Below are 26,284 nucleotides of genomic sequence, written 5' to 3' on the forward strand. Positions count from 1 at the left end.
TTCAGTTTTTCTTTTTGCCGGAAAATTACTTTGACGGTTAAGCTTTTTTTTTTTTTTTTTTTTTTTTTTTTCCGGAAAATTTCTTTGTTGTAAAATATAAATATAGTCTCGGTCAGGTGTTTGAAAGCATGATTTGATCAATTTTAGTTTAAAGGAACAAGCTAATAAATACTAGAATTTTCAATTTTCTCACTCACTTTTATACTTGCATTATTCTTAAATTCTCTCAAAATATATTATTCTTTGACTTTATTTTATGTTTACATGTATTTAAATATAGCTTCGTCTTTCAGGCTGAAACAATGACAAATTGCCAAATGTTATGCCAAGTAGACGATGTTGAAGTCTTGGGATTTTATCCGGGTATAAAATGCCCTGAAAATGGCTGTGCTTTCATTGCTTCGAAGTTCTGTCACAGTGGTATGTCTTTGTATAGCCCAGGCTCTACATTTTCCTTTGGATGTGACACATGTGAATGCCTTGATGACAACCTTTTGTGCAGGTAAGGTGAAAGCTCTAATTTGTATTTTAAAAGATAATTAAACTTAAAGTCGTTGTCCGTTCAGTTTTACAGATTTTAACTCTTGCATCAAAAGAAACAAATTGTTAATAAATATGATATATAAATTACATTTTAATATCATACATGCCCATCAGTAGAAGAATAGGTAAGACCATTGAATACTGGTAGTTTCTCTCTAGTACTGTTCTGCCAACTGAACGAGGCGACTGCATGGAATTTCCGTACATTTTTCTTTGTATAACATGGGTACGAGCCAAATTATCTCTAAAATTCTTCCACTAAAGCACTCTTCCAACAGATAATACATGAGAGCACTGCTATAACTTGTCTTTTCCAAGACATTTTTTCCTACTCGCGGGGAAAAATTTTTTTTTCTTCCTTCAAGGACTCAAGATGCTTTCATATAATTACGGTTTTGATGGTGTAAAAATGACACTTTATTAGTGGTCGATTGAATAAACCTACTTTGCAGCTGTACCTCGGCGTCGGAATGACCTTGCTGCGCCAGAGATTTAGTGGTTTTCTTCCTATATAATGTAAATATGGGCAGTTTCCCTTAATTGGTCCTCCATGAGGACATCCTTCTATACTCAGAAAGCCATTGCTTGTTTTAATGTTACAAATTATCTTTAGAAGTAAATAGATAATGCTTATAATTAAAGTGATCGTACTCAGAGCCTTCTGGAACCTATTACATCCAAAATTTAGAGAATATACTACACAGACTGTAGAGTTATTAGGTTATTTTGAAGCAGGAGACATCAAAAATGAGCAATACCCTCGCCAGGAATCGAACCTTGACCTCTCGAATACGTGCCGAGTGTGCTATTGTTACATCACGAAGGCATGCAGAAAGGAGGGAGAAAATGCTTTATAAGACTATCGAGAATAGACTCTTGGATAGAAATGTTGTTCAAGTGTTGCTACGAAGCGAAGATATGGTATTTTAAGAGGAAAAAAAAATAATGTATAAGAGAAAACTATTTTACAGTTGTTGCTGCATGTGTTAAATATCGCACTCACCTAGCCCCATTTGAAATTCGGAAGTTTAATGGCGTATTTAATGGTCACTAAGAAAGGATAGGGAATATCAGCAATATGCCTTCAAATAAGGCATAGATCCATCCCTGATAAACATCGTCGCTTTTCAGCAAACCAACGGCCAGAAAAACGCGGGCACCAAACCGGAAAATAAGAAAACAAAGAAACATTCTCGTGGTATGACGCAATCCCAGTCGAAGTTAGATAGCACAAATAAGCAGCTACTTCTCATGCCTGTTAGTATGAGGCATTGCTCCATCTTGTATAAAGTCTAAAAACATCCTAGGTCTTTCAAGGTGGAAATCATATTGTGCAATGAATATCTATAAAGTGTATTCATAATGTAACCTCTTTCTGAATTCTAATGCGTCTGCTTTATAAAGAAAAATGAGCCGAGAATAAAGATGACGATGAATCTACACAATACACTCATAATACAGAAATTAATGGCTCTTTTTCTTCACCATGTTGTGATGTGAGGCATTCCATACGCCAATCACAAAATATATTCATAACGGTAATCTTTCCGAACACTGAAGTGTCTTTCTGCTTTACAAAGAAAACTGAATCAAGAATATATGATGCACGATAATTTTGCTTGTTTATCGGCACGTCTTCTAATAAACAGCAGCCCACAGATATTTGAAAAACCCCGCGGCTTCAACAGCTATCCTCGCCAAAAGGCCGATGAGTAAAATCTTTGTGTTGACGCTATCTTGCGTCAACACAAAGTTTCATATAGGATGAATCAAACCACAACATTCTTCGCTTCCTGGATCGAGAGTAAACAATTCACACTCGAGTTATCGTCGAAGAATTTCGAGCCATGTATACGTTTGTCAAGCACAGGAAAAGTAATTTCGTTAACAACTTCAACAGTAACTATCTGCGGTCATCTTTTTGACATCATCCAAATCGCTTGCTTTTTCAGAATTTTTCAACATCATTTCTATTCCATTTTTCGATAGCGGCCCTTCTCGCAATCCTTTTATAAGCTGATATCCTTGCTGGGCAGTCTGACTTAACTGTAGCATACATTCTGCCTTCTCTATTGGGTATATGGAATAGTTTTACTTGGATGTTTGAACACTTGAGTTCATATTATGCCTATAATATTAATGTGTAGTAGACGTAAGTCTTATAGGTACTAAACGTTGAAGAGATGGATGTGAAGAACCTTTCATAGAAGGAGAGAAGTAGGAAGAGAAAGCTGAAAATTTGTTTTCGTGTACTGACTGCTCGCATTTAATAGTACTAGTATTTTGCTCCTTAATTTATAAGTTTATACTTTTTCTGCTGTAAAACATCATTAATTAACGGAAATTTGAATTGCGTATTTTTTATTGAAATATCTCCTCAATTATCTGACTAACATATATGCCAAATTTATTGGAACAAACTCAGAAGCATTTTGAGTAGGGTCTCTCTAATTATATAATTACGCTGAATATGCAGAACTGTGTCCTGATTTCATAATGAATACTGATAGCAAAGAAATGGTGCATTTATAATTTTATAAATTATTTTGCAGTTGTCACGCATTAAGTATGCGGAGAGAAATTCGAGAATTCAGCTCTACGGAACGAATAGAATATCAGAATGCAGTAGCCCGTCTTCTACGTGGCGGAGAGAAGAGCATCTGGACAACTTTGCGGAATCTCTATGTGACACATATAATGCATGCTAATTCTCCTATGTACTTTTTGTTCTGGAATCGAATCTTTTTACGAACCATGGAAAGATATTTACAAGAATACAGTTGCTCCCTCACAATACCTTACTTCGACTTCACGTTAGACTCTGGGAGCTTCTCATCATCCCCCATCTGGCGTTCAGATTTCTTTGGATCTCCTACATCAGATCCCAGTAACTGCGAAGAATATTTCATCGTGGGAAGTGATACTGCTTGGACGCCATGCATTCGGAGAGAGCTTAAAAACAATGTAACTGCTCCAACGATGGTTGATATCGCCTTAGCATTAGCGGAATCAGATTTTTTTGAATTCACTGCAACAGTTCAAGGAGTTTCTGAATATTTGCATCACATGATTGGTGGTGCTATGGAAACAACAAGTAAGTTTATCATGTATCTTAAGATGATAATTACTTTTTTTTTATTTAATGCTTTTTGTGGGAATCTTCGCCTTTTCCTGCTTTACGTTCAGCTTACAAATTTTGAAGGAAGCCTAAAAAACGCGAATACTTTCTATTATTCGCTCACAGGCATTTTGTTAGAAATAAAATGACGAATAATTAAGTTAATCAGTAAATCTTAAAAGTAAGTAAGTTAGTTAAGTAAAAAGATTATTTGGACAAAATTTAAAAATCTATTTTTTCGTTGTGTAGATGCCAAGATTTCATTCTAACTGATTTGATTTCTGGTACAGTTCTTCAGACTGTACCATCTCAGAAAATGATAAAAGTACTAAAAGGGGATATTAGAGTAATACAAACTGGTAAGAACATGAGTTAATTGTTTATTAAAATAGTATATTAGCTAATTGGTTATTAAAATAGTACATTAGTTAATTGTTTATTAAAATAATAAATTAAAATGATAAATTATTTACGGAGTAAGTTATAACTGCTATTTATGAAATAAACTAATGCTAAAAAATAATCAAAAAGGCAAAACGCGGAATAAAACAAAAACTATTTAATGTATATGCGTGAAATTGATCCAAGAGGTTGGTGTGGCATTACTAGAGCACAAAGCAAACAAGAAAACAAGGGCATACAAAAACACACTTATTACGACCATCACATCACGAAAGACCAAATAGACCGGAAGAATGTGCAATGGAAATATCAAGCCGATAACGGGGGTGATACCCTCTAGCTGAAGTGCATGCTTGACAACGGTGAGGCAAGCTGGCAATAGGGTCGTTGATCGTTAGTTATGGCAGGAGCATCCATTCCAGTAGTAATGCATGTCGAAGCTGGTGGAAGGTGCCTAGTGGTGCACCAGGACCTGCTATCCCATAGATGGACAAGGATGTATGGGGCAAGTTGTCCCAACATGTCCCATACATACACTATGGGATTCAGGTCCGGTGACCTAACAATCCATGGCATTTCGCTCTCCAGATAACTCCGTACTACTCGAGTTTTATGGGGAGAAGCATTATTGTCCATAAATATCATGTTGGTACCCATTGCAGCAATAAAATGAAGCACAAGAGGGTGCAGAATTTCGTCGCGATATAAGACGGCTATGACGGAACCTCCAGGAATTACGCGGAGGTCGATACAGCCGTTCGTTGCTATCCCAGCCCATACAAGTAAGCCTCCTCCTCTGTAATGGTGTCTTTCGATCACGTTGGCCCAAGTCAAGACTCATCCATACAGGTCCCAGTGTTTTGGTTTCTACTACGATGTTCACGGGCCCAACTTAACTGTGCTCTAACGTGCGATGGGGGCAAAGGAATACTAACCACAGGCATTCGGACGTACAGTCCACTCTCAAGCAGTCGACGCGACACCAGTTTGGCAGAATATGGGCCACCCTGAAACAACAGAAAGATGCAACGCCAGCTAATGCGGTTTTAGTGATCTACGGCATCTTACGCATAGCAACAGAAAGCGATCGTCTGCCGTTGTGGTAATCCTCCGGCGTCCAGACCCACTTCTTTTACACGGGTTTTTGATCCCTTTGGTAACGATTTCACAGCCTACTGATGACACTACGATGCACATTCAACTCTCTGGCAACATTGGATTGTCTTGCACCAGTTTGCAACATCCCGACAGCCTGTTGGGACGAATGCATCAGATGCACTAGTAGTTTCTTTACTTATTTTCAACTTCACCTTTATGCTTTCTTAAAAAAAAACTCAGTCTTAAAATTGAAATCTGGAACTGCTATTAAAATTCATTGTCCGTTTTTGACTTCATTTCGAACAAATTGCTTTAAATCAATTGCTTTAAACTGATCATCGCTACCAAATTCCTCTGGAATACAAGATTCGATTAACATTTATGTTTCGGCTGCTAAAACTTTAGTGCCAGGAAATGAGATTCTAATTTGTCATATAAGAATGAAAGATAAGAAGTAGGATTTGTCTTCGCATTTTGAACGACTAATGACAAAAGTTATCTGATATAAATTTCGATTAATAAACCTTTTTACGAAACCTTAATTTAAACTATTGTACTAATTTGGGTAATTTTTTTCTGTCACAGAATAACTATCTGCTAGTTTCTTTAGCACGAGAATTTCTTACTGTTGATTGTATAATGTACTGAAATTTATCCTCGGGATCTACGAGATCATCTTTCTGTATCTTCTTAAACAGGGTCCCAAATGGCAAACATTCTGTAATGTTTCCATTAGATTTAAACTTCAGATTTTAAACTTCCCGTTTCTGAGAACTATTTATACTACCAGAAGAATTTGTTACACTATCAACACCAAATTATTTTTTTAAATTTAAAATTGTTTTAACCTTAAAATAACTACTTATATATTACTCGACTAGCGTTTTCAAGTTCATCTGTCTTGTCAGCTTCTAACATATAATCCATTATGTATCTATTCAAGCTTTGCACTAAAGGTCAAGTCCTAAAACCTTCACTTTTAGAGTTTGAAACTTGGATTCTAGTTCAAAATTAGTGTTGGAATCTTCTTTATTATTATCTCCGTGCTCCCACTGAGCGGTAAATTCTGGTAGCTTGGTTCGAATTCAAAGCTTAGTATAGCTACATGGGCATTTTCGGGGTTTTTCCCATGCGTAACGTGGATACACGAGCCAGGTTTCCTTAGAAAGTCTTCCACGAAGGCATGCATCCTTTTAAGTAGATAGCCTTCGTGTGCTTTGCTGTAAATAAATAAATCAAGCCAAACCATAGGAATTGTTAACAAGTCGAGTGAAAAAACTTTTTACAACTTTCTCTCTCTCTATATATATATCTTTTCATGTTTACAAATGTGAAGTACGCCATATATTTTAGAAAATATAAAACAAGTTTCAAGTCAACTTCTATATCAAATGCCAAAAAAGTACCTTGTTAAACAAAACTTTAACAAGAAACATAAATTTATTTAAAACATTGCGACTTCGGGAAGAACCTTTGCTTGCACGCCAGTTGTTCGAGTGATAAGCACTTGCCAATCTTCGCTAGCTAAAATACTGTCTCTAAGAAAGGAGGTGTGACTTATAAATAATCAATAGTTGCTTATAATGATTCATTTTATGATTAAAAGATTAAACTCTTTAATTGGGTTTCTATATTAAACAGTAATTTAAACGAATCGTATGTAATTTTAAGCAATGAGAAAACTCAGAAGATCTTGAATAAAAGATAATGTTATGCGTATTTCGTTGCAGCGCTGATTATAAGGTTGGTTGGCTACTTATTTGAGCATGGCAAGCCGCTGACAGCCGCTGATTAGAAGTGATAATTTTCCTATGGTCAGAGGCAGTGATTGATTCATAACAACTGTTTCGTGCGTACGGGTTCGTAAGCGATTGCATGCAGACAGAACCGATGATAGCTTGATAAAAATTATTTTATTAAAAGAAACACTTCACAGTCCTAGAACTTTCCACAAAAATACTCGTACAGCTCTTCCCTGTATTACAGAGTCCAATCAGTAGTTACACTTTAAACTACTAAAAATGTTAAATAAAACGCAATGCAAAGCGCATCTAAAAAGCGAAGCTCACACGAAGATAGCTCAAAACTCCGCACTAACGCTGAACTAAACAACTACTACTCAGAAACCGATGCTCTCCTCAATCTTGTATAGTTTTCTCTCGGCCGTCGAGAGATTTCTAGTACCTTCCACTTCTTGAAATTCCTAGAAAGCATATGAGAGCCAGATACAGTTACAGCTACGTATAGCGTTAATTACAGTTATTCAATTACAATGCCCATCACAGTTACACACGGACTGGACCATAAAATCGCCAAATGGTCGCCAAGTTTCGCGATTTCTTGCCAAATTTGGCTACAAAATTTAGTTGCCAAAACTATCGCCAGCTGGGCGACATCTCGCCAATTTAGCGAGATAACCATTTACTGTACGTTAAATATTGAATATTGTTACTCTACCAGCACTATTACTTTTCTGGCGAAGCTTCGCTTCTTTAGATTTTCATGTTTCACTCTACAAAAGAAGTACTGCAATTTCACATATGATTTCCCTAAAATTATTTACATGTGTACAAAATTCGTAATACAACTGTTTCATAATTTTGATTTTATAATTTCTAAATGTCATCTTACTACATGTAAACTGATGATTCAAAATTCCAGAAAATTCCAAAATCCGGAATCGCCGAAGTCTGCATGAGTTCGGATCTCGAGCTTCATGCTGTATATGTAAATAACACCTACGCGACAATAAAATCCACTTTAAAGCTGAAAAGAAGCTACCTTTTCGTATTTTAGGTGCCACATAAAACAAAAATGAAAATAAAATTTTAGAAAAACAATGCCTGGGCTAAAGAGGCAATTAATTTTCCTTCATCTTTGCCAACATTTGAAATTAAAAAAGTCAAATCTTAGAATTTTAACCTGCATTTCTTAATCTTACAATCAATATTTTATTTTAATACGCACCTTGAAATTTTCGAATAGCTATCAAATAATAATAAAAAAATTGAAATAAGCTGAATTTTACATAAGCTATGACATTAGATTTGATAATTTGATAAATGATCTTTCTTTGTTAGGAGCTTCATATTTCTCCGAATTTAAAGGATTTAAAGTTTTGTTGCAGCTACCCTGTGTATGAGATTGTTTAGATGATCCAGCTAAAAATACAAATAAAAGGAATGAGGTGTTAGCTTCCCTTCCAACTTTCAATATAACATAAGGTATAAAAATATATGGAAAATATTTTTTAAATTATGAAATGTTAGTTAAATGCATTAAAAAGTTAAAAAATATTTTTAACTATCATAATATTCTTGGGCATACATTCTTAAAAATAAAATCGGTAAGCCACCCTGATCGGTGTAGTGGTTAGCGTTGCTTTTTGCTATATCATTGCAAACGGGTTCGAATCTCGCAGAAGGCATGGATGTTTGCAAATTTATAGTGTCTTTAAGGTATGCGGGCATTTAAAATACACAGAAAGTCCCCTGAAATGACTGTGAGCTAAAAGGTAGGAGGAGTAGCCTTTTAGACCCTGCGGCACAGGAAATTCTCCTTCAAAAGTGGGACGGAACAGCGCAAAATCGTATTGCCGCCTGTATGATGTTCAAGACCTTGCCAATGACAGATACAATACTATACTCCTCACGACGACAAAATTGGTGGATCTTATTCTGGTGTTACAGTCACAGAAGTGAGGTAAATCACAACAACAGAATGGTGGAGGAGGATTTTAAAACAAAATTATTGAAGAGAAATTGGATTAGATTGTATGTAATCATACATCATTCTCATATATCATAGGTACACAATCAATTTTACTGCTCCTTGAAATTCTTTTTGTCTCAGTTCTTCTACAAATGAATTTTAATCATATATTTATGACCAAGAATACTGTAATAGCGAAAAATCTTTTTTAAAAATTGCATTAAACCAAATTACATTAAAACCGAATAATTTGAAAACAGTTTTTATATATTTTATTACAATCAAAGATAAGAAATGTGGAATGAAAAAAAGTGTTATACAAGGGGAATTTAAAGCTTATTGAGGTATTTAAGAGTGTACGATCCATTTTCAGCTTAAAGTTAAAAGCTGATGCTTTCTCCGATCTTATACAGTTTTCTCTTGGACGCCGAGAAATTTCTAGTATTTCAGGTTCTCGAAATTACTGGAAGGCATAACTGTTAAAGTTACATTACGAGCTGGATATCGTTACAGTTACGTATAGGGATCAATTATAGTTATTCAATTTTAAAGTACCAATTACAGTTATACAGTGACCGGACCAAAATTTCGCTAACCTTGGCGACTTTTGGGGACAAAATTTTCGCGCCCAAACCGTAGCCAGCTTAGCAACATCTCGCCAATCTGGCGAGATAGCCTTTTACGTCAATGTTAAATAGACTTTTTCTTGTAATCTTATTTTTCTGGCAAAGCTTCACTCTTGAGGCATTTCATGTTGCATTACACAAGAGATACTACAGTTTTACATATAATTTCACTAAAATTATTTACATATATACAAAATTCGCGACAATACGTAAACATACGTAAAGATGATACGAAAGTACTGCAAAGTATATGAAGCACCTGAAGTTCACAGATAATTCGTTGTGCAATCAGCTTAGTTAGTGTTTCTCCTCATTATGCGAGTATTCTCACGTGGCGTTTTCAAAGGCTTCTATTGACTCACAAGTATTTTATAGACCATGAAACATCTGATATTTAAAATAAACAACATAAATGAGAGTATACGTGGAAAATCATCTACCCGAAAAATTGCTTGGAAACTTGTTTTATCATTATTAACAATTATTCATAATATTATTAACTACCATTTTTTAGAATTATTATTAAAAATGCTGAAACCATTATGATCAAGCATATTATTTTAGATAAAACTTCAGGTTACTTAAGTTACTTAAAGTTATAAGTAGCCACGTGAGTTACATTATCGTGAACACATTCTTTATTTTGAAACGCATTTTGAGAACTTTATTTTTAAGATTTGAATTATAAATTCATATTAGTAACAGTGTATAACTTTTATTAATCGATAACCATCTTGCCCTATTCGCAGGTAGCCCTCATGATCCTATTTTCTACTCATTACACGCGTACATTGATCTGTTATTCTGGAAATGGCAGAATCGACATTTTTCTGCCGAAGGCAAAGGATATGCGACTAATATTTTGCATTCTAATTTGGTCCCGTTCAATATTCAAGTACAGTTTCTTATTGATATCGAAGAGTCTCTTTGCTACACGTATAGGTCCACTCCTCCTCTTCAAGAAAATTATAATAACGTGAATGATTATGGATGTGGTATGTATGACGATTTTTATTCTTCCTTTGACTTAATTTCAGGATTTTTAAAATGCTTTATTCCATATATTTAAGATTAGTTCTTTCACTAATATCATCACAAGTGTTAAGAAAATAATAATAGTAAAAATAACAAAAGTAAGAAAATCATAAAATTGCAGATATGTGTTTAATATTAGGTTAAAAAGCTCTGTAAAATGCTTGCGTTCATTGCAAACTGGAAGCAGTGTAATGCATTTTTAATTATAGTTCGTTTTCGTTTCTAATTTAGTGCATAAGAAGCTAAAGTTAAATTAAGCTTTTGTAATTTTTCTAATATTAGCTAAACGTTGCCAAAATTATTATCTCTTGAATAAATCTACTGAATAGTATATTATGTTGCTTTAGACAAAAACTTCATAATTGTATGAAAACTGAGGCGCATTTTCTTGCTAAGCACCTTACATAACTTTTAAAATGAAACTCTAATTATATTTTCCCCTGAAAGGAGCAGTACTCTATTTTGATACGGTTTGTAGAGAAAGAATTAGAAGCACAGAGAATTTTGTAGTTATATATATCTCCCGTCGATAAAAACAAGACTTCCTAGTTATGATTTATATTCGCAGAATGATAATTGCATAAATATCAAAGACTAAACAATAACTTACAAGTATACAGAGTTGGCTTAATTTATTCTTTGCCTTAATTTTGGAAACAAGTACGTGAAAAATATTGCGAGTAAACCCTGCCGCTCTTAACGAAAAAATACTTTCACATGAACATTTTAATGCTATTTTTCATGGGAAGCTATGCCCGAAGCACTTTTTAACATTTGATGCAACATATGCTCAATTTATTCGTAAAGCACTTTTCAACAGCTTCACTAGTAGTCTAGAGCTACTGAATATTGGTAGTTCGACTCGAGCTCATTCTCAGAAAAGGATTAGTTGTATGGCGTTTTCATATATTTTTCTATGTGCAACGTAAATGCGGACCCGTTTCCTGTAGACTATCTTCAAGCAAGGCATCCCTCATTTCACAAGTTTGAATTTCGACCCCCAACGGGCTGGTTGCATGGGAGGTTTTGTGGTTTTTCCTATGTGTAATGTAGACGGCAGCCAGTTTCTCTTAGAAAGACCTTCATGAAGGCCTCTCTTCCCATTCGCAGATGATCTCGAGTTGCTTTGCCTTAATCTCTTAACATAACCTAATCCTCATTCAGCATCAATCCTCATCTTCGCTGGTTTGGCGATTAAACAAAAAAAAACAAAAAACAAAACAAAAAAACAAAAAAAAAAACTTTCAGGGGAAATAATTTTCATTATTGTTTACAGTACTTTGTATTTCGTTTTTGATCATTAAAATTAGATTAAACTAATGTGAAAATAAAGAGTATTGAACGATGTGAAAGAATTATTAGATGCAAAATCTTCCCACCAACTTGAGTAATAATAATGAATAAGCAAGCACGTTTTCTTTGCCATTGATTCCAAAGGTAAACTAAATGAATTTAAAGACAGATTCCCGAAATGCATAGACGTTTGATTTCCTTAGTTATTTCGAGAAATAAAATGAAATCATTTCGGTCATTAAATCCAAATTATTCTACTGAATTTCTGATGATAGACGACTACTCTTTTGTCTGCCAACGTGAATTAATCTTTTCCAGTTTATGTTAGTGTTGAATGAAGGTTTGATTGTGCCAGTTGTTATTAAATGGATTTTCTATTATCGAAGGGAAAGCTCCGTTTAAATACTAGTAAAAATCTTCCACTGCATATTGTTGGTAAGGCTGGATTTAAATATTTGAGAAAACCTTTCCTTGTACATTGCTGGTGGGGTTTGTTTCAAATATTTATCAAAATATTTTGCTGCATATTTTTCTAATTTTCTGATATAAACACATTTCCTTTAGATAGGGAGACACTTGATCCAGATTTATTGCGTTCTTCTGAAGCGACATCGTATTCTTCACCTAATTGCTTTGAAAGCAATGTTAAAACAGTCTTGTATGCAGGTCAAAAAATCCAATCTATACTGTATAGCCAAGAAGAAAGTTTCTTGAAAAATTTGCCTCGTACTTGTGAGCACAGGAATATCTCAAGAAATGTTATTAATGAAGCTTGGGGTGTGCAACCAGATGATTTCGCAGTTTCTAATTTTAAGGTGAGTGTACTTTAAAATCTGCTTATTTCTATTGTAAATAATTCAATTAATTATTCCTTTTTTATTGATTACATGAAAACGGGTCTAGTGATAAATGAAAACAAGTAAGTACTGTCTGGCAAATTAACCCAACAACCAAAAGATAAACCATATAGGCTTACGGCTCACAGTCACTAGTAATTTGCGAATGGCTATGTTTCTATCTTATTGTAGTTCTATCTGGTGTAATTAGCCACAAAATTCTAAGGTACCACTCGAATGGCCAAGTAACTTAAAACTGTATTCTTCAGTATTCTGTTTTGCATTATTGCGAACAACCACCACACGATTGTGCGTTACAATCTTCGTTCATGCTACGATTAATAGCATGGCTGTTTCTGCCTTAAGAATTTCATCTAAGAAGCATAATTTTTAAGTACTTTCATTATTAATGTAATAAAATACATTGTATAGGCACTCTGAAGTATCTGCATTCAGTAGATAACCATTTGTGAAGAAATTATCAGACCCTGGCTGCTAGTATCAGTACCTCAGCATAATTGTAGAAAATCTGGACTCGTCCCAATGCCCTTTGGTAAAAGTGCAACCTTTGGCACCTAAGAGCTTCCGTCCGCCATTGAATATGAGGAAAACATAACTCCCGCTTAAACGAAATTTGGGAAGCATACGATCGAGGTTATGTGAACATTTAAAGGGGTGACTAGCTATCGGCTTTGATAACTTTCATTTTCTCATGTTCTACTCATTCTAAGACATTCAGTATTTCAACACACAGACAGTCAGGCATCTCCTCTAAAAGAAGTAAGATGCTTCACACTCTTTGCTCCACCTAATTCTGCCTTTCCTGGAGAAAGTGTCGCTGATGTTTTTCACCTCCACCAGGCCCGTTTCTAACTCATAATAAACTGCTAAGAGCAGGAAAGCAAATCTCCTGCTGTGGACCAGTATGTTACAAAAGTATCAAAGGCTTTGATAGTACAGCTGCTGCATGCTTGTCTTAAGATTTAAGGGCTATCACTTCGAAGTACAATCAGGCCATACTTGTCTATTGAGCTGCATGACATTGATTCGAAAGCGCTTAGGAATCAAGCACGTTGACCTCCTTCCTTTTATAGATGCAAAAGTTCTGTGTCTAAATTTAGAAATGGAGCGCACAAAGATGGCTTCCCAAACAATACTCCAAAAATGAGGAAAACCAGGATGATTCTGTTTGAAATATTCCAGATATAAACATATCACGTAGCGCTAGATCGAAGTAGAAGGAATCAACTTCGTGAAACTTCTCTGTTGAATATTAAATTGATTTAAAAAAAGAGGTACTTTTCTGCGATAAAGTCGCTAATAATGGTACAACCCATGCCAAACTAAATATCCTAACTGGTAACCTTTTATTCCTTATTTTCAAAACAAGCCGCTACCATTTCTTATCAGATTGATTGTTTCTTTCAATACTGGCACACAATTACATAGAATTTTTACCAGGTAGTCAAGGGTTAAATTCATCAATTCTAATGAGAATGCACTAGCGAAGTAAAGCACTGCGGTTTTACATAATTTCTCTGAGTATTCGTACGAATTGAAATAATTCTTGCATTTACACTTGTATTCCCAATTAAGATTTAACTTGAAATTAATGTAGATAATTACGGAGAGAATTAGATTTTTGTAGCACAGTTTACGTGAGATGAGATCACTTGGGGTCACGTGATATGAGCCATCGAATCAGGATGTTGTACCATGAAAGCATAGTAAATTCTTAAATTAATGTCGTTTTACAAATTTATTGTCTTTATTTAGTGGCTTTTTTAACAAAATTTTAAACGACATTTTTATTTTGTGTTTTGTATAAAATGTTTATACCTTCAAAATAAAAAATTCTTAGAACTAATATTTGTCAGCATTTTTTTATGTGTATACTGTCTGTTGTCGCCAATAAAGTCTGCTTGGCAAGATTTGCGCCGGCGAAACGGAAAAGTAACAAAAAGAAATATTTGAAGAAAATTTGTATTTTAAGCCTATAATTTTTTCAATCAATGAGACACTATCAAAAACTGAATACAAACGTTTTGGAAACATTAATAGTGTCGTTAATAGAATGCACGCTCCCCAATATAACAACTACACTGTTGTATTTAAATAGGGTTTGCACCGGTTGTAACGATGGACGATGACTCATTTGAACGAATTAAAAATAATCTACAGTTACCGTTGACAATCCAAATTTAGTAATTCAAGCAGCTATTTACAAAATACGATAGATCAGAAAGACCCAGTGTACTGAGTACCAATGACATAATAAAATTATGCATAGATTAGTAGAGAGTAAATGCGAGGAAAAATAATTTGGAAACTTTTAAGATTCTTTTCTATTGTATGTTATTTACAAATGCAGTTAAACTATATTTGTTATATTGCAAATATCTTTGAACTGAATAAAATGCCAAAATACCTGTGTTTTAATTTTTTTTCCTATAACGTTATTTAAATTATTCGTATTGCTTAGTTGTTGCGCAATTTAATTATTTAATTATTATTTTAATATGATGTAACACAATGCCAAAGAAGCAAAAATGTTTTTATACTAGTGTACATCAATCAAACACAGTTTATAAATATAAGCATAGTTATACCATAAACATAGTTATATTTTTGCTCATTAAATTTTATTATTTTTTAGCCTGTAGACTGGACAACAGAGTGGAGTGACCAGTTTTGTTTCACTGCTGATATATTTCTTCATCCACAAGAACATAATCCTGCTGGGACTTCTTGCAGCAATAATTTTGATAACCAGGTATTAGTTTAAATTAGAAATATGCAATGTTTTTAGCAAAAAAACCTGCAAATGTTTAGTCTCTTAATTTAAGATGAAAACAATTTTCTTACTTTGGCTTAAAACGTGGAAATTTTACACTTTTTCATATTGTTTTTGATTTTATCATATACATATTTTCTTTCCTAATTAAGTACGATATATTTTTATCTTCGACAAGTTTTTACGCCTAAACTGAAGACCGAATCGATAAAATCTCATTTTGACCAGAATTGTCGAAACTATTATCTTTCTATTTGAATTCTTATCTCAATTATATCAATGTAGATACTCTTACAAAGGAAAGATTAACAGCTTCAGGTTAACAGATAAGCTTACAAAGGCAAAATTAACAGCTTTAGATTACCAGATATTCTTACAAAAGAAAGTAACAGAAATGAGATTCTTATTTATGTAACTAGGAATATACTTGGCAATTCGTAATAATAAACCAGGGGTGTCTAAACTTCATGACAGAACCGCATGGTAGAGTTCATAAAATTTTACCGAAATCCACATTTATATCCTTTCAAAAATCATGAGGATCCCACCAGCGGCCGAGGGGTAAAGTCACTGAAGACTGGTAGTTCGGTACGAGTTTCGAATCCCACGAACGGGCTGACTGCATGGGCGTTATCGTGGTTTTTCCATGTGGAATGTGTATGCGCGCCAGTTTCCCTTAGAAAATGCTCCACGAAGACATCCTTCCCCTTAGGCAGATAGCCCTAGGAGAATTGCCGTAATCATATAAACCAAACCAAACCAAAAATAATGAGTCAGGTTTCCAATAGAAAGAAACTTTGAAAGTAAATAATGAGAATTTCGCATTTTTTTATGTAAATAACATGGTTACGAATAAATACAAATAAATAAATATTATATCTCTTGCTATAAGTTTAGAAAAATATGTGCCAACGAAATATAAATTTGAAAGTAGTGCACTGTGCAATTGAGCGTTCGTTTTTTCAGGTTGAAAAACCAAGCATTTTCTTCAAGTTTCCCTTATCCCCCCTCCTTTCATTATTGTTGTTTGGTTCACTGGTCTTTATGAATATTAAATCATTTCATTTGAGTGAAAAATAAATCGCTAATTTTAAAAGGAAATCGAGTTTTTTTTTGAGTTCCCATGTAGTTTTTTAGAAAAAAATACAATAATTAATAAAAACAACGCGCATTGCAGAGAAACTGCGATTCGAAAGAGGAAAATGATTTTAAAATAAGCTATTATAATTTTTTTAGGCTTTTGCATCAAAGTTAATAATTTTGCTTTCTCACACAATTAGCATGAGGACCAACGAACTAAAATCAAATCAAATGTTAAATTATTGAATTTATTCATTAGATGCGAATTGGATTGCAAGTTATATTTGGTTTTGCAAAGACTCTATTTTGTACTAATCAATTATTGCAATTTTAAATGCAATTTCATAGTGCAAATTTAAAGGACGTATGTGCAAAATCTCAGTGAGTTCGGAAATAGTATTTAAGTAGCAGAATTGAACAGTTCGTATTAAAAGGGTTAGTTACGAAAAGAGCGGGTTACGCCGAGAACGAGTTGATGCCGCATCTTTGCAAGTAGCTCTGTAGCTGAATTTGTGCTAGCCACTTACTTTAGATTATACTGATATTTTAGACTCAGTATAATTTAGTGCAGTCAATAAATTGGATTTAGATTAAAGTAGGAGCCAGTCGTGTAGTTAAAATCTGCTTCATTCTGATTATACCTACTATTTTGTGTTTAAGTTACTTAGCCACAAGTTGTGGTTAGTTTGTGAGCACCGAGTGTGTAAAGTTTCTGTAAAGTGTTCTGTAAAGTTTAGCTTAAATAAAAAGGCTGTTATAACCTTCTTCGGCATAGTCATCTGTTTATTCATGACATAGATAGAATTCGCTATCTTCTCTTCAGTAGGGTCTACATTTTATGGTTCCAAAAAGAGCAAGACTCTACGGTTTTGTCTAAGGTTGGGACATTCGAATCCTCAGATGTCGGAGATCTTCAAAAACATTTTAATATTCCAATCCTCAAACCTTAGAGCTTTTTTAATGATCCGAATCTTTTGAACTCTAATCTAAGAAATCGTTGAATATTTTAATTCAAAACCTTGGAATGACTAAGTTTTACTTTCTTACCCACGCCTACCTATCCGTGTAAAATAATTCATTAAAAAAAAACGCGACTGCAATTTCATTGATATCATTCATAACAGTCCTAAGGGCTACACTATTTCAGTATGCCATCCAGCGAAACCTGCCAGAGTTTGAAGTAATCATTAGGCTGCCCATAACTGAAAATTCTCGAAACAATCTCTCGAATCGCCCTGATAATTCTGGACTTGGATAACCTATTGCTAGTTAATCTAAGAACTCCTGCCGCGATATGCTATGAACGTTGCTCATATTCCAGCTGTTCACAGCCGACCACACAGGGTTGAAGTCTAAGTTGATTTTCAAATACAGGGTAAATCAAAACTAATGGTATAGATAGAAAATATACCTGTAACTATTAGAATAAATTACAGAAATACAGATAGAGCATGAACATTTAACTCCTCGGGTTTCTATGGACATACATAGATGTTCGATATGGAGACACTTTGTGACACGGCAGACGTCTACAAAATAATTTATTCCTGAGGTCCTACCACTCTATTCTAACTGTTAACTGGTTAGATCCGTAAAAGTAGCCATATGGTTTATGTGTCGTTTTAAACTTTTTAGTGAAGTAACTCTGACTCAGAAGAAAGTTTAATTTTTTTAAAATTTAACTTTCAGTTTGATGGTCACACAACTTGTGTACGAAAAGTAAACTTGCCATGGAGTCTGCAGGGGACTGTAACTTCAGAAAATGAGAGATCATGCTTGTTACCGAAAATTTTCGGGGCTAAACTCTAAGAAAATTTCACATTAAACTGCGTGAAATTTGAAGTTATCAGGCAGCGGAGCGTACTTTACACTGGGTTACTGTGCTTTCGTGAAAGATGTGCAAAATGCACATCATGATCGAAGAAAAGGAAGACCGAAAACATCAACAAATTAAAGAAGTGTAGTGCTGGCACCAGACTCGGGGCAGTCGAAGCAGTTGCACTGAGCAGCAGAACTAAGGAACGAAAACTTTTAGATGTATCGGGTGGAAAAAAGCCTAACCGGCGGTACACTAGGCCATATTTGGTGTCGAGCTAGGCAACAAAAAGTTCATCAAGCAACGTACGAGAAAATATCACAAGGTTAAGCGATTTCACCAGCCTGAGTATGCCGTTATTTTCACGGAAACTTTGTTGCAGGAAAAAGCTTGTGGCTAGTGGATCTCTCATTGCTTGATGTAAAGTTATTAAAACGAAGATTTAATGACGAAGGTGAAGGATTTGTCTTTTTGCCCTGAACTCCTGAACTCTCATATTAGAATACGCTTTAGGTATTACAACTCAAAATCTTACTATCGGTCAGTGTTCTTACATGTTAACATATTAAGCGGTTTGTGACTTTCCCGTACTTATTTCCTGTTATTTCTTTCAAATATGTTACTAAATTAGACAAGTGGAAAATAATTATATTTTATTTATCGATCTTTTTATCACCTGCATCCCAAGTAGCACAGCAATGTCGCAACGACGTTGCAAACTCGTCACAGATGTCGTTGCAAAAACGTTGCAATATGTCGTCTTTAAGACGCCCAAATGTCCACGAAACTCCAATATTTTGCAACCGGTTCAAAGACGTCTTTATTACGTCTTTGCAGATGAGCTTTTTGTCCCATAGACGTCGTCATTGCGTCTTTCACAAGTGATATTTTAGTTGTGAAAGCAGCGTATCACGACGTCTTAACGACGCCTAAATGTTCGCAAAATTCCACCTTTTTGCAACAGTTGTAAAGTGTCGTTATTATGTCCTTATGTTACATATTGATTTATGCAGAAAAATGAACTTAATTATTATATTTTTCTTCTTTTTTAAAATTTTGAATTCCTTGTATTTATCTAAAGTTTAAATATTTTATCATTTCCTGAAAACCAGAAGATAATACAATTTTTTCTCTTTAGACTAAATATGCATAATTAATAATAACCAAAATTATTTTCAGCATTTTAAACTATATTTTTTAAATAACTGAAATTTTAAGTTACGATTATTTAAGATTTCATCATATTTTCCCTCAAGTGAGAGTAATTATGAAAGTGGTTATTATAAATATATAACATTAATAGTAGGTTTTAAGAAAATAAAACTCAAACATAAATAAAAGTAAAGACATATATGTGGGTGAAAAAAAGAGCGTTTCTGATAACAACATTATGACATTTATTTCTGTTAAATCTCAGAGACATTGAAAATTGCCCCTATCATGATAAATTAGGAGGCGGTTCTTAAGGTAACTTAATCAGCATTTTACCTGAACTCAAGTATAAATTTATTCGCGTTTCATAGCAAAAAATATAACCATTAATTTCTATATTTCCAAGATATGCAAATGAAAGACTGTATAAAGCAGTTAATAAATGTGATCAAAAATAGTTCATACAAAAATATACCTAAATCTAATAACCAAAAAAAAAACTTCATATTCATATCTAAAATGAAATAATAACCTAACAAACAACATACATGACATCACTGTTTAAGAAAAAAACATAAACTAGTAGTGTTTGAAAGTATAAATAGCAGAGGAAAGGTAACAAAACTAAAATGTCCAATTAATAAAAAATTATTTGTGTTTTTTAAATAGTAAGCAATTAAAAGTGCAATAATTATGGATTGCAGTATTTACAGTAATACTGATGTTTCTTAACACCATTTCTTTCGATCATATGTTAATGTATTTACTTATTTTTAGTTTCTCCATTTTAGAATAGTGGTAGATGACAATGATTATTTCATGCACTTTTTATAATCAATAATTTTCCTTTTGTTACTGTACAGAAATAATTTAAATAATATAGTATACGATAGTAAGATAAATACGTTAAATAGCACACGATGAAACTTTTTGTTTCTATTTATTATGAATTTCTTTGTTATCACAAGCACATAAAAAGTAAGCGAAGAAAATAGAATATGCTTGAATTTAATAAAAAAATAAAACTTAATTTGCAACATTCATTTATTGAGATAAATAAAACCTAATTTCCAACATTCATTTATTGAGATAAACTAATAAACATACATAACGGCTGTAGAAAATACTTAAATTCAATAAAAAATAAAACCTAATTTCCAACGTTCATTTATTGAGATAATCTAATAAACATACATCACGGCAGTATTTAAACAAACGCGAATTACACAGTGTTTGGAAGAACAGATACTAAACGGAAAGTAATAAAACTGCAATTTGCAATCAATAAAAAATATTTAGTGTTTTTTAATATTACACAATTAATTATCACATAATTATTGATTACAATATTTCATAGAAATGCTATTTTTTCGATCATACATTTCATACACTGTTTAAAATCATTAGTCTTTTCTGCATTCTATACAAAAGACAACATACTTATAAAATGTGCATTATTATTAATTTTAATGTATTTCTTCTTGCTATTACATATATCTAATTCATCTTCAGCAGTCATATTAAATACTGGTACCAGTCCAATAATTTCTTTGTATTTCGAAAATAATGAGCATACCATAACAGCTTGAACAGCTTGAACTGTTGTTGCTTCTGTATTGATTGCATTTTTAGCAAAACCAGAAAGTGCCTTACCGTTTGTATGTTATTTTTTGTTTTATATGAATTAATTCTGAGAACCAACCTTTCAATATGAACACAATAATTCATTAATATGCATGATATATGATATAGCACTTGGGACGTTATAACTGAGGCACAAATCACCATATAACTTTTTAATCACTCGCAACACATAAAACACCAAAACAGAACACTATTTCACGAACACTATATTCACAATTAGCATTGTAGCTCGTTGCATTCAATAATTTTTAAATGATGTATCAAAATTTTGGTGTTTTCTTGTAGAGCACATATTCACAAACAAACTAATCAAAAATTCTACATTCTCAAGATGATTTCTCCCCAATTCAAGAGGCTTCCAAACAGGAGCTCACAGCAATGCAAATTCACTCGCTGAAGGCAGTTGAAGTAAGTAGATAGGGACAGAACAATGAGAAGATTCACAGTGCGTTCTGTGATTGACAGTGCATTACATTTATTTTAATATAAGCAACATTATTTATATCAGTCATTGCTTGATTCGGTTTCACACATGAAGTCAGTCTTTTCAAATGCCTTACAGATGGCACCTTTACCTAATTATTTGAAAGAACTGCTGGAATCTTTCCATTCCGTTTACCGCTGTTCGCCACTCTTAGCTAGAAAGTCTAGCTTTCAAGTAACTGCGCAGTTAAATTCTTGGAACTTCGAATTTGGCAGCTAGCCAAAACGCGCAAAATCTCGAGACGTTCATTTATATAAGCATCCGGTAAAGTATGTACATGGAATGCCACCGGTTGAAGAGCAATGTACAGTTTCTCTAAATTTTATGCCAACATTTATTAGTAATTTATCAAATCCATTAATTTTGCTGTTTTCCATGAAAAGTGTTAATATTTCTTTCTCTTTTTCCATTAATTTTTCCGTTCTGCTTCTCCTGACTGTCGGTTAGTTTTCCGTCATATATATTGGACAGCCGTTAAATATGCATGGATATGCATTGTCTTTTAACATTGGATGTTTTCATGGAATTCTTAAAATCGCCCCATTTTTATCCGTGAATACATCTTCATACACAATCATATCTCCGCGAAAATTGTACTTTTTGTATTGTATGCTGTAAAATGTTTCATATTATGTCACCATATTAATTCAAATAAATTCGTCCTTACTTCAAAAATAATAAAGTCATATTTCAGTAGTGAAGCAATTACTAACACGTGATTTGCATTGATTTCGGAAACATGATTTTTTAAAATATATAAAATGCATAACTTAATAACTTACTTTATAGATTAGTTTCAATTTTAAATATTTTTCTATAATATTTATAAAAATATTTTAAGTATTAATTATTATAAGAAAATTTAAAACAATAATTTAGCACGTATTTTTAGTACTAATTAAATTTAATAATTCAAAAGTATTTATATTAAATTTATATTTCATTAGATGAATCTACCTTAGATTAATATATTTAGGTGAAATAAAGTAATGAAACATTGCAAAATAAATCTTATGCGGAATTCAGATTCTTGAAAGGGCAGATTTAGTCTCGTATCATTTTAAAAATAACGCTGATGAATTATGAAAAAATTGCATCTAAAAGCGGTCACATCATGACGTTTCAGCTACGTCGTCAAATTGCCAAGATGCAATGGCAAATATTTTGCTTTAAACAACATTGTAAAGACGTCGTAAAAGTTACCATGACCACTTTGCAACCTCTCGGACCAGTTTGCAACGTTGTGTGCTACTTGGGATTCATCTTATGTATGTATAAAAGTATTTCTTTTCATACTGTATACGGAATCTCTAAAACTTTGCAGCTAAGAATTTTGTTTTCACATGCTTTATTTTCAAAACATAAATTTTAAATTCTTAAAATATACTTTATACGTTTAGAGGCAAGAGCACAGAGTCTTTTTGACAGGTTGTTATTCCTGTCACTCCTCTTACCTTTAATCGAATGCAAAAGGGATTTATGCACAAGGACTTAAAAGAGAACCTAATATTTATACCATATGGAACTGAAATTAGAACATCAAAATGCGCTGGTACATTTATTTTACATTTATTTTATTTGAGCTGAAGTAAGTAAGAGAATTTTTGAATCAAAAATGAAATGTAACGGAATGCGTATATGACTGGTACAAATTCAATGACTTTTTGCAAACGATATGAAGTTTTTGTGGTGATGGAAAACTACATTCTATTGCATTAATGTATTTCCTGTAGCTGTTGTCCCTGTGTTTGCTGCTGACATATTCTGGGAAGATCTAATGTTCAGGCGGATTTTGAGAAGAATCTAGACACATGTTATCGGGGATTTACTTCGAAAATTTGTCAGACCGCGCATTTTCTGCAATTAATTTTTGTTTCATTACATATTTATTTCATGTTTACGACGTCGTCTTGTTCACGTTTTCGACAAATTTTCGGATTAGGTAAGTGCAGTTTAACAAGACGTGTTAACGTTTTATATTTTAGGTTGATTTTTATCACAATCTCAGTTTCTTTTGAAACTGATGTAACATTATAATATGTTTCCTCATTTCATCAAAACTATATATTAGGTTATTCATTCAATCGCGTTTCTTGTTATTATTAATTTAAGATTCATAGTCTGCATGCAGACTCCTTAATTTATTTAATGTGGAACATTTCTGTGCCCTTGTACTTAATATTTTATTCTTTTAAATAAGAGAGTATATGCAAAAATACAGAGGGTATTATTATTTATTAGTTGCAGATACCTATTTGTGATGAATCATCTCTATTAAAATGTCCGTACTATACGTATGTACCTTGTAAACTATCACTTTGTGGAAATTGCTCTTTGATGTGTCATGTAAATGGTCAAGATATAGACTGCAGTGACGAGAAAACAGGTAGTATGTTACGCGTTTTCTAATTTTTATCGAATTAAATATTTAGCATACGTACTCAATGCGGAATACATATAGTATTATTTTATAAGAATGTTATAAAATAAATTATAAGAATGCATATGTTTCAAATTTTCTCTATTTACTAATAATAAGAAAATGAAAGAGATATTTTTATGTTAAAGCAACCAAATCACTAAGTTTCACTATTTTTAATAATTTTGGAAATAATATATGTAATATAAAAACTGTAGGAAAATTCCTTGCTAGTGATAAATACATTTTTATAGCGCACATTTTCTTGAAACCCGTATACACAATATAGCGTTGGATACTCTTACTTTCTCACACTAGCATGTTTATTACATAACTAAAATTTACATCAGGGCCTTATGTGTAGTTGAAAGTGATTTACGAAAACGTTTCAGATTATTATTATATTTAAACATATAATTACATAAAAAATATTTATTTTTATTTTTGTTATTTATGTGGTGTATTTGATGCTTATTATAGATTTTTGCAATCCAAATCCTTGCAAAAATGGTGGGCTGTGCAAGCCATCTGAATGGCCTTCCTTACCACATCTAGTAACATGTGAGTGTTCCCCGGGTTTTGAAGGCGAATTTTGTGAGCATGCTTCAACGCATCGCTGTTCCCTTCCGAAAGATTCTGGAATATGTGAGTATGCGTATTACATTATGCATCACCTACACTGTAATCCACAAAATGAAATTCACAAAGTGACAAATATTCACAAAATGAAAATATATACTGCTATGCTTTACATTTTAAGTATTCGTTCTAGTGAAATTCTATACTTCCTGGTGTTTTAATTCTGGAAGCTGTGATTAGCAAAAAAGGGAAGACATCGTTCGTGAATTAGACATATCAATTGATTTTTTTCTTCAAAAGGACGTAATAGGAGATAAATGGTATTCCTAAGGAGATTCTCTATACAATTTTCTATTGTAAATATCCTTGTTTTCCTAGCAGAAAAGAGAAAACTCTCAGTGCTTACTTAACTCACAATGCGCTATAACAAAATATCACCTATTGTAATAAACACTCACAACGCGTTTGTTATTCTGAGCAAAGAGCCTATATATTTGCAATTACTATCAAAATCGTTTTATTAATACTCACAACGCGTTTATTATTCTGAATACTTACATTTAGTATACTGATTAATACTCACTATGTGTCTAAGTGTTTATTCACTACATGTTTATTGATTGACCCTCACATCCTCTTTATTAATACTTACAATGTATTTATTATTCTGAACTGTTATTCATTAATAAATATTAATACAGATTAATGTATAGTGTGCAGTGTCGGTGCAGCACTATACACTATACATCAGGATTAAGTGTCATCAGGATTAAATGTATAGTGTCGGTGCGACATGGCGGCACTCTAAATATGCGGCGAGCTGAAAGTCCTTTCGTGTGAATTGGGGAGTGAGGAGAGGGGTGGGAGACCATCGGATCCCCCCGGTTGCTCTCCCTCAAAATTGGGGGTGGGAATAGAAGTCCAACCTGTCTTCGAAGTAGGCTCTTGCAACCATTGTTCCACGAAATGTGGACACGGGAACAATAGTACAGATTAATTAGCTATAAACAGCATTAGCACTGAATTGATTATTATTTGCATATTTGAAATTATTATTTTCAAATGATCATTTGTTAGTTAAACTTATGTATTTGTAGCTGATTTAATTGTCATCTCTGCTTTACGAAGACTGCTAACTATGCTTTGTGAAGACTTGAGTTTTGAAAGTGATTTAGTCCCATGATCTCCTTTTTGCACTTCATTTATATTTAACCGCTTGGTTAAATGAAGTCACATCCAACTTCTGTTAATGTTTCTTTGGTATATGAGCCATAGTCAGGCAATTTCCGGCAGTGCATAGAGCTCGCTTCATTATTTAATTACTATGTAGGGTTTATATTTACTTTAACTAACATTTATTTTAAGCTATCTTTCCTGTCAAGCCTTTATTTTCCCCTAGAATTGCCAATGCCAGAGTATGTAAATTAGTAGAACGCACAGAGTATTCAAATTTTAGCAGAAGTAAATTGAGTTTAAATAGAAGGGAAACGAGATTGTATGTGTGCTTCTTGAATCGCGAGCGTGAAGGTTACTAGTTAGAAAGTTTAAGAACCGCGCGTTTCGGCCTGTGTGCCTATTTCGGCAGTTCGTTGAATCTTTCAACTTCTTAAACAGTAAGTTTTCTGAATCTCAGCTGTATCTTATAACGCGGTTA

The 26,284-nt window shown here is 33.2% G+C and overlaps 2 protein-coding genes across 3 annotated transcripts in view; one reads left to right on the forward strand and one right to left on the reverse strand.

Annotated features, from left to right (window-relative positions):
• Positions 1-26,284, forward strand: part of LOC118198526 (zonadhesin-like) — a 314,579-nt gene that overhangs the window by 54,080 nt on the left and 234,215 nt on the right. For both annotated transcript variants that reach the window (XM_085809500.1, XM_085809501.1), the window contains exons 6-12: positions 294-502; positions 3,096-3,637; positions 10,248-10,493; positions 12,391-12,641; positions 15,319-15,435; positions 23,874-24,018; positions 24,532-24,696. In XM_085809500.1, the coding sequence (XP_085665626.1) occupies positions 294-502; positions 3,096-3,637; positions 10,248-10,493; positions 12,391-12,641; positions 15,319-15,435; positions 23,874-24,018; positions 24,532-24,696 (1,675 nt within the window). The remainder of the gene's footprint in view (positions 1-293; positions 503-3,095; positions 3,638-10,247; positions 10,494-12,390; positions 12,642-15,318; positions 15,436-23,873; positions 24,019-24,531; positions 24,697-26,284) is intronic.
• LOC146992913 (general transcription factor II-I repeat domain-containing protein 2-like) overlaps positions 1-26,284 on the reverse strand; it is a 285,508-nt gene that overhangs the window by 5,541 nt on the left and 253,683 nt on the right. The gene's annotated exons all lie outside the window — the stretch shown is intronic.

The sequence above is a fragment of the Stegodyphus dumicola genome, chromosome X2 (genome assembly GCF_044657685.1).
Source record: "Stegodyphus dumicola isolate Sdum_Otavi_A_Nest chromosome X2, ASM4465768v1".
Lineage (NCBI taxonomy): Eukaryota > Metazoa > Arthropoda > Arachnida > Araneae > Eresidae > Stegodyphus > Stegodyphus dumicola.